The 9,579-nt window shown below is 29.5% G+C and overlaps 2 protein-coding genes across 2 annotated transcripts; both read left to right on the forward strand.

Annotated features, from left to right (window-relative positions):
• The first annotated feature begins 958 nt into the window (after positions 1 to 958).
• Positions 959 to 2,073, forward strand: LOC120256256 (caffeic acid 3-O-methyltransferase-like). Its single transcript, XM_039263978.1, has 2 exons — positions 959 to 1,453; positions 1,974 to 2,073. The coding sequence occupies exons 1-2, from the start codon at positions 1,071 to 1,073 to the stop codon at positions 2,005 to 2,007; spliced, it is 417 nt and encodes a 138-aa protein (XP_039119912.1). The 5' UTR covers positions 959 to 1,070; the 3' UTR covers positions 2,008 to 2,073.
• Positions 2,074 to 4,825: 2,752 nt separating this feature from the next.
• On the forward strand, positions 4,826 to 6,671 carry LOC120256255 (caffeic acid 3-O-methyltransferase 2-like). Its single transcript, XM_039263977.1, has 4 exons — positions 4,826 to 5,309; positions 5,785 to 6,095; positions 6,204 to 6,268; positions 6,378 to 6,671. The coding sequence occupies exons 1-4, from the start codon at positions 4,927 to 4,929 to the stop codon at positions 6,669 to 6,671; spliced, it is 1,053 nt and encodes a 350-aa protein (XP_039119911.1). The 5' UTR covers positions 4,826 to 4,926.
• The last annotated feature ends 2,908 nt before the right edge of the window (positions 6,672 to 9,579 follow it).

Here is a 9,579-nt window from a genome sequence, read left to right on the forward strand (position 1 = left end):
CATATTTGATCATCATTACCATTAAAATAAAAGTATAAAATAAAATAAGTCCTAAATGATCTATACCTCTTAAACAATTTATAAGTTTCTATTTTTCTCATACCTCTAAACTCCAAAGTTCCAAAAAAATCTAAATAATATTTTTCGACAAATCAAGACTCAAAAGAGTATCATGAAATCAAGAAAAAGCCAATTCATGCCCCTAAGTCCTTTTCTTAAAAAAACAAAAAAACAAAAAAACAAAACAAAATAAAAAAAAAATTGAAATCCGGGTTCCATCCGGTTTTGGTCCGACCAGCCGGTTCACCGGGTTTGACCGGTTCAAAATTCGGTCAACATTAATTCTAAAACCGGACCGGGCTATGGGCGGTTCCCGGTTTTTCGGTCCGGCCCGGCCGGTCCGGTCCGGTTTTCAAAACATGGCAATTAAGCTTTGAATGTGATGGATTTTTATAATATCAAATATTTTGAAAGTTGCAAAATTTTGAAAAAAAAAATTAAAATAATTTTTAATTAAAATAAATTTTTTTGTGAACAATCTTTTTATGCTTTAATATATATATATCTATATATATATATATATTCTTATCAGTAGTTGTACATGTTTGACTATATCATATATCATCTTAATCACTATTAGATAATAAAAAAATATATTGCATTATATTATGTCTGTCTCTTTCCATATCGTTGGAACATGAGTGAAGAAGAAAGCCATTTAACTTCAAAATTTTTCATATTGTTTTTTTATTTTTTTATTTTTTTATTACAGTGCACTAACAAATTTTTTTAATAAAAAAATAAAAATAAAATAAAAAGTTTTTTTCCACTGCTAATAATGAAAGGCGAAATTTCTTGGGTGCCTAATTATCAAACAAATTCCTATCACCAATAAAACAATAATAATAAATATGTATATATAATTTAATTTTCACACAAAATTATTATAATATATAATTTCACTATAAAAGTACCCATAAACCAAGGCCAAACAACACATCTCTAACAAGTACCCACAAACTCTCACTTCTCTTGGGAATAAACACAAACACCTCCCGTGCAAAACACCAATGGAGGAAATACTAGCATTCTCCGACGCCATGGACCTCGGATGTGGCATCGCGTTGCCGATGATGATGAAGGCCATGATCGAGCTGGACGTGCTGGAGACCATGGCAGCAGCTGGGTCCGGCGCTCTGCTCTCGCCGGAAGAGATCGCGTCTAAGATCCAAACCAGCAACCCTGACGCCAACGAGGTGCTCGACAGAATGCTTCGGTTCTTGGCCGCGCATAAAGTGATGACGTGCGAGGTTGTGGTCGGAGAGGAGGATGGGAAGAGCAAGAGGCGCTATGGACTGGCCCCGGTTTGCAAGTTCTTCACTAAGGATGAGGATGGAGTCTCTCTGGCTCCATTTATGCTAGTGCATCTCTCCAAGGCTTGGGCGGATACATGGTATAACCTTTTTATTTATCTATTTATTTATTTTGTTGCGACGAAAGGTTTGACTCGTTTGAGTGAGTGGAGTGAAAAGTATATAATAAATCATTTTAAAGTTATATATATATATATATATATATATATATATAAACATATGTTATCTGCGGATGACCACGTCCACAAATGCAGTGTTTAGCAGGGATATTTGTTTATAGATCCTTATTTCATAATTATTATTTATAAAAATACTATATATAGAGTTACATGGTCACCGTTTACGACTGTTGTACACATCCATAAGAAAAAAATTTAAGAAGGCCTAAATGATGAGAGATGATCCCACGGAACCGGTTCCGTTGTAGTTATACTATAGAACCGAGATGTGGCTCAACCTCATCTGTTAAATTACCTCGATTTAATAATTTCTAAAGTAAAAGTCATAGATTTTTTAAGATAATTACTAATATATCCTTAAATTATATAATAAAAACAATAAAAAATGGCTTGGCTTTAATATGATGTTTGTATGCTGGAGGTACTTCATAATTGGAGTGATGCGGATTGTATGAAGGTATTGAAAAACTGTTTGAAGGCATTACCAGATGATGGAAAATTAATCGTTATAGAGCAAGTTATTCCTAAAAATTGATGAAGCAAAAGAATGCTTTGCTTCTTGATATTGTTATGTTGACTTTCTTTACTGGAGGGAAAGAAAGAACTGAACAGGAATATCAATTTCTTGCTAAAGAAAGTGGATTTTCTAAAGTCAAATTTGTGTGTAATATTTATAGTTTTTCTGTCATGGAATTCTACAAGTAAATGCAACTTGTGACTTACGGCAAATCAAAGTCTTTTATGTAATTTTTTTTTAATAAAAATTGAATAAATTACATGTATTAAAATAATAAAGAATTGGTGCTCCAAATTTCATTTTGTTACAATATTTGGGGCTTTGGCACTCATTTGCATTTAATTAATTTTTATGTAAATTTAAATATGAAAAAAAAAGTGAGCTAATCAATGACTTACTCTATTAGAACCGGGTCCCTTATATCAGATGTTTGTTCTTTACTGAAAAGAGATTCAAATCTCAACTCACATATAGTGAGTATCCGGGTGTTGTGTCCAATTAACTCAACATATCAATTCTACGTTTTTTTAATTAAATAAAAATAATTATCAATAATAATAATAATAATAATAATAATAATAAAAGGCTCTAGCGTTTCTCCATTGACTATTGACTTAGGGTTTTCCCATTGACTATTGACTTGTGCTAGTCAGTGGAAACATCCGTCAGTTAATTTCTTTCTTACTTACTTTCTTTCTTTTTTGATAATTTTACATAATTAAAATTGACCAATTCCTATATATCATTGTAATAAAGCAATTATAAATTTAGATGGCATGTCACCGTTGAACAGATCGAACTTGGCTATTCAATCAGAGTAAATTAATGAATGATTTCTTATGCTTTCAAAGTTCATATTTTTCCACCGTGAGCTTGACTTCTAGGTGCCATGTTTGGATTTCCTTATCATTGTTAATTAAATATTGAATAGTTAGCTGAAATATTACAAACAATTTTCACCAAAACAAAATATATTAACCAAAGAGTTCAAACTCAACTACATTATCCCCACCGTGAAAAACTTTAGTGTAAGACATTTTAAAAAAGCCTATATCTAAATCTTACTGATAATGATAAAAATTTTCCTGCTGTGGATGTAGTTTTATAACTCAAACACTCTATCACCAAGTGATGACGTATAAGCTGGACATTCGATTCTACCACATATGTCAATATATATATATAAATTAATTAAAAAAATATTTTTTTGAGATAACAGTTTTCCATTATGTTTTTAATTTTTATATACATGCTTCTTATCTAATTAAGCATTTTTGAATTATTATATTTCATAAAAACAAGTTGTCAAATATTTTTTTCATAAAAGAGTTATACCGATGTCGTTGATTAAAAAAAGGAAAAATCATCCATAAGCTTTTTTTATTTTTTTCATTGATTTTTCAAAAAAACACTTCCAATTCCCATGGATTTTCTTTTTTTATCAATAACTACTTTTTAATCAAATTTCTACCCAGACATTTCTTTTTCTTTTCTTTTTCAAATTTCTATCTCAAACATTTATGTTTAGATTTTTAATTTAAAGAAAAAAATTATAAATGGATTAATTATCATCTTTCAATTCTCACACTAAAAATATAAAAAAAGCATGTAATAACAAAATAATAAATAAAAATAATAATTGGATTCCCATAGGAACCACCAGCATTATAATTGGAAAAAAATTATTATAAATTTTTGGGCATGATCACGAGAAAAACTTTATATGTAGGAGGTACCTAATAACCGGAATTAATGGTAAGATGAGTATAATTTGCACTCAATATATAGACCTTTGTTTAACTCATAATGAATTAAATTTGAATTATTTTAAACCAATTTTACTCCTAATCTTATTGTTATTACATTGTAGGAAAGAAAGAATGATTTGAAGGAAGAACATATAAAAAAAGCACAAAAATTAGAGAAAAAGTGCAAAGTTTCAACGAGAAAAAAACAAGCAAAAAGCGAGAAAAATCTAGTGCCTAGGGCGCTAGCATGCAGCGCTTAGGCGCTACAACATTAAGAGGTGCAAAACAAAAAACTATAGCACATTGGATAAAAAAAACCCTTTGATTTTTTTAAATCTTAAAAATCTCTATTTTTCGAATTATTTTTTTAAGTCAGATTGGCTGAGATAACCTTAGATTTACTTAGTCTTTACATCACATTCAAATTTTTAGTTTTGTTCTTTAGTTTTGGTACTTCGTATTTATTATTCCGACATCAGCTTCGCTTTTTACTTTTTGTTCTTTTAATTTTTTTGTGTATCCGATTCATTATTTCGATGAATCTATTCAAATTTTTGTGTTATCGAACAAAATTTGAACTTCCAAAAAGTCGATTTGTACGATGAAAATAACTCGATTAGTAAAAGAAGGGATCGAAAAAAATAATATTTTTCTCGGAATGACCCATTGGAAAGAATAAAAAAATTTCGGGGAACATGAGTAATTTTTCCCTTTTTAATTAATAGTTTTACTCACAGTCGCATATATTACACAATAACACGTCACTGACATATAAATTAATATGGTCTAACTTTTTATAAATAATAATAAATAATAATAGTGATAATAATAATAATATTCATTTGACGAATAAAAACCGTGGAAGATCATCCAACAAAAAAATTGTCAAAAGTTGGTTACTGGTCACATCAAATTAAAAAAATAAAAAAATAAAAATAATTATTCAATAAAATTTAAGTGCTGTCAAATAAAATATAAAATTTTTATAGGTAAATATTCACTATAAAAAGCACCATAATCCAAGACCAAACAACACATCATCTCTTAACTAACCACAAACTCTCACTTCTCTTGGGAATAAACACAAACACCTCCCGTGCAATACACCAATGGAGGAAATACTAGCATTCTCCGACGCCATGGACCTCGGATGTGGCATCGCGTTGCCGATGATGATGAAGGCCATGATCGAGCTGGACGTGCTGGAGACCATGGCAGCAGCTGGGTCCGGCGCTCTGCTCTCGCCGGAAGAGATAGCGTCAAAGATCCAAACCAGCAACCCTGATGCCCACGAGGTGCTCGACAGAATGCTTCGGTTCTTGGCCGCGCACAAAGTGATGATGTGCGACGAGATGGACGGAGAGGAGGATGGGAAGAGCAAGAGGCGCTATGGACTGGGCCCGGTTTGCAAGTTCTTCACTAAGGATGAGGATGGAGTCTCTCTGGCTCCACTCTTGCTCATACACCACTCCAAGTTCATGGCGGATACATGGTAAGAAAGATTTTTTTAATAAATGGAGTGAGAAAGTATATAATAAAAAAATTATAAAAAAATATTTTTTTATATATTATATATTACTGTAGATCAGATAATAAAAAAAGTAAGAGATATAATTGATAAAAAGATAGATGATGCAAACTTTATATATATATATATATATATATGTATATATATAATTGTTTTTAAAAATTTATATATATATATATATATATATGAGGATAACTCAAATATACGTAGATAAAAATTTATTCCAACGGAAAAAAGAATAGTTTTGTTAGTTTTATATTTTATAACAAAGAATTAAATTTTTTCAATAACCAAAAAGAAATTTGTTGTTTCAAATAGATAGTTTAGAGACAAACCGAAATAATTAACATCAAGAGAAAAAAACCTCCCTTATTTACAACATTCATTTTTGCAAGCTAAATAAAAATGAGATTTTTAACTTTAGATTCTGTACATGCAGGCCAAATATAAAGCATGCAGTGTTAGACGGGAGTGTCCCATTTGTGAAGACTCATGGAATGACAGTTTATGAGCATGAGAACAAAGACCCCCATTTTAGTGAGCTGTTCAACGAAGCCATGTTCAACCAGACCACCATGTTCATGAAAAAAATGCTTGAAAACTACAAGGGATTTGAAAGAATTAATGTGCTTGTGGATGTGGGTGGTGGTCATGGTGCCATTCTTTCCATCATACTATCCAAGCACCCCCACATCAAAACCATCAACTTTGATTTATGTCATGTGGTCTCTAAAGCAAAACCCATTCAAGGTTAATCTTGACCTTAATTATTTAACTTGTAGTTGTTAATTTTCTATATATGTTTAGAAACCATGCATGGATTTACGTTAAAAATCAGTTGTGATTATTTGTGCGCAGGAATAGAGTTTGTAGGGGGAGACATGTTTGAAAGTGTTCCAACCGGTGATGCCATCCTTATGAAGGTTAATTTGTTGATTTGTTTTTGTACATAAGAAAATGTAATAGATCAACCACTATCATTATATAATTAAAAAGCTTTTGGTTTGATTATAATGAGATCTTTACATGCAGGAGATACTTCATAATTGGAGTGATGCAGATTGTATAAAATTATTGAAGAATTGTTGGAAAGCATTGCCAAACAACGGGAAGATAATTGTTGTAGAGCAAGTTATTCCAGAAACCTCTCAAAATGCTAATGAATTAAAGAATGCTTTTCTTCTAGATATTATTATGTTGGCTTTCAGTGTTGGAGGGAAAGAAAGGTCTAAAAAGGAGTATCAGTTTCTTGCCAAAGCCGGTGGCTTCTCAAGGTTAAAAATCGTGTGTAATATCTATGGCTTTTTCCGTCATGGAATTCTATAAATAGCTGCAATTTGTATCACATGGCATATTAAAGCTCTTACATAGTTTTCCTGATATCTGTTTTTGTATTTTTTGTTGTTCCAATAAAAAAAAAATCATGATGCATGAAAACAATAAAGAACTAATGTTTCTGTGCTACATTGGCTACAATATTTTCTATTTCATGGCCTTAATTAACTACTTCCGTTTCGATTTAAGTGTATATTTAGTTTCATGTAAATTAAACTCACACGTTAAAAAAATATATAAAATCTAGACTCAATATATTAAGAGATATGGGTTGTAGAAACTAAAATTAACTGTGAATAAATCATAACAAGATTAAAGCTAGCAACATTTATATAGTGGCGAATTTTAAAGTCCACTGCTATATATTTATAGCTTACCTAGTCTTAGAAATTTAAACCCATACATATAGATCTATAGGTACTCACCTATAACAGGCAGGTATGAATACCTTTCTCTTTTACTAAAAAAAATATCTGGTAAAACATGTGTAACAAAATTTTTAAGGTTTTTAGAAACATTGATCAAATGGTTGATAACCCAGCAGTACCCGGATCCCCTTCTCTTGATAGAGACTTGAGTTTGATTTTCATAACCGTAGTTTCGTGGAGATGAGGATGCATAGTAGTTTTCCCCTCTCACTTATGTTTTTGAGGGTTAGTAATTATCACTCATTAAAACATCTTCTACTATGATTACATCTATTCCGTTCCATTTTAGATTTTTTTTTAATTATTAATTAAATATTGCATATTCAGCGAAATCTAATAAGCACTTGTAAAAAAAAAAAATTGATTAATTAATTAATTATTAAAATTTTCACTTTTTTCTTAAAGCCATTATTAGCCCTTAAAATGCAATTTCCATTTCCCTCAAAATAACAAAATTGTTATCCAGTAAAATAAATGAAATTTTTTTTTGACCTTTTTCAATTAACAGCATTTTGCACTAATTAATTTTATATCCTTATTTATGAGTCTAATTGAGCATTGTGAGATTATATTTTTATAAAAGAAGTTGGGAAATCATTTTTTTGTGAAGAAAAATCAAGTCACAAATTAATTCTAAATGTGTAATCTTATGGATTGTCAACTTCTATTGAAATGTCTTTTGCCCCCTAAAAAAACAGGAAACTTGTATTAAAAATGACATCAGCATTTAAGACTTCTATTGAAATGTCTTTTATCCCTGAAAAAAGAAACTTATATTGAAATGTCATCAGCATTGTTTTCATTAATTTTTTTTTTTTTTTTAATGTGGCTTACTTTAAACCACACAAAGAAGGAGAAATATCATTTTCAAACCTAAGTATATTTACATTAGATAGAAATCATGATTGTTTAAATTATGTGTATTATTTATTTTAAAATAAAAGAAGGCAAAAACCACTTAAATTAAACAAAACAAAAAATAAAAGATGACAGGAATATATAAGTCTAGGAGAAATGGAGACAAAAAATATAAACAATAAAATACAACACCACTAGAAGTGGAAGGAACTAAGGAGGTGTTTGTGTTTATTTCCAAGAGAAGTGAGAGTTTGTGGGTACTGTTAGAGATGTGTTGTTTGGCCTTGGTTTATGGGTACTTTTATAGTGAAATTATATATTATAATAATTTTGTGTGAAAATTAAATTATATATACATATTTATTATTATTGTTTTATTGGTGATAGGAATTTGTTTGATAATTAGGCACCCAAGAAATTTCGCCTTTCATTATTAGCAGTGGAAAAACTTTTATTTTATTTTATTTTTATTAAAAAATTTGTTAGTGCACTGTAATAAAAATAAAAATAAAAACAATATGAAAATTTTGAAGTTAAATGGCTTTCTTCTACACTCATGTTCCAACGATATGGAAAGAGACAGACATAATATAATGCAATATATTTTTATTATCTAATAGTGATTAAGATGATATATGATATAGTCAGACATGTACAACTACTGATAAGAATATATATATATTTTTGAATAAATAAATATTTAAAAATTTAAAAAATTAAAAATAAGTAAAACATAATTCAAAAAATAACAAAATTACATATTGCAAACAACAACATCAACACCAACATCAACAATATCATTCAAACAACAACATGACATCAACAATATCATTCAAAGTTTCAAACAACAACACCAACATGACAACATCAACACCAACATCAACAATATCATTTGAAAATGAGGAATGAAATAAAATGCAAGTATACTTATACTACAACAATAACAACAACAACAAAATACAAACATACAACCACTACAAGAAAAACAGAAATTTGGCACAGTAATTTTGTCACGGAATTAAAACCGTGCCAAATTTGTCACGGAAATTGGTACTGAAATAAAAACAGTGACAAATTTTTCACGGACATTGGCACGGGAAAAAAATTGTGACAATAATTGGCACGAAAAAAAAACCGTGCCAAAGTTTGTCACGGTCTTTGTTTTCGTGCCAATGTTTGTGACAAATTTGTCACGGTATTTAGCACGATACTTACAATCCGTGGCAAAAACCGTGACAAATACAGTAAAAAATATTTTCACGATTAAAACCGTGACAAAAACAGTGACAAAATAAACCGACATAAAATTGTATTTTAGTAATATTACAAAAAACTTAAAAAAAATTAACAAAATATAAAATTAACATGGATTGAAGAGATGAGTACAACCCTCCACAAGGGATATTTTTTTTCTCATATGAAATACTTAATAAGTGCAAATATATTTATATCCTAATCATATTATTAAATAAAAAGAATTTTTATATGCATATAATAAAATAAAAAACAAAATTTAAAGATCTTTGGGTTCATTTGCAAAACTTTTATAAAAAAGGTTAAAAATATAAAAATATGATATTTTAATTTATTAATCGGGCTGGGAATCCCCTAAA

Source organism: Dioscorea cayenensis, unplaced genomic scaffold, assembly GCF_009730915.1.
Source record: "Dioscorea cayenensis subsp. rotundata cultivar TDr96_F1 unplaced genomic scaffold, TDr96_F1_v2_PseudoChromosome.rev07_lg8_w22 25.fasta BLBR01001357.1, whole genome shotgun sequence".
Classification (NCBI taxonomy): Eukaryota; Viridiplantae; Streptophyta; class Magnoliopsida; order Dioscoreales; family Dioscoreaceae; genus Dioscorea; species Dioscorea cayenensis.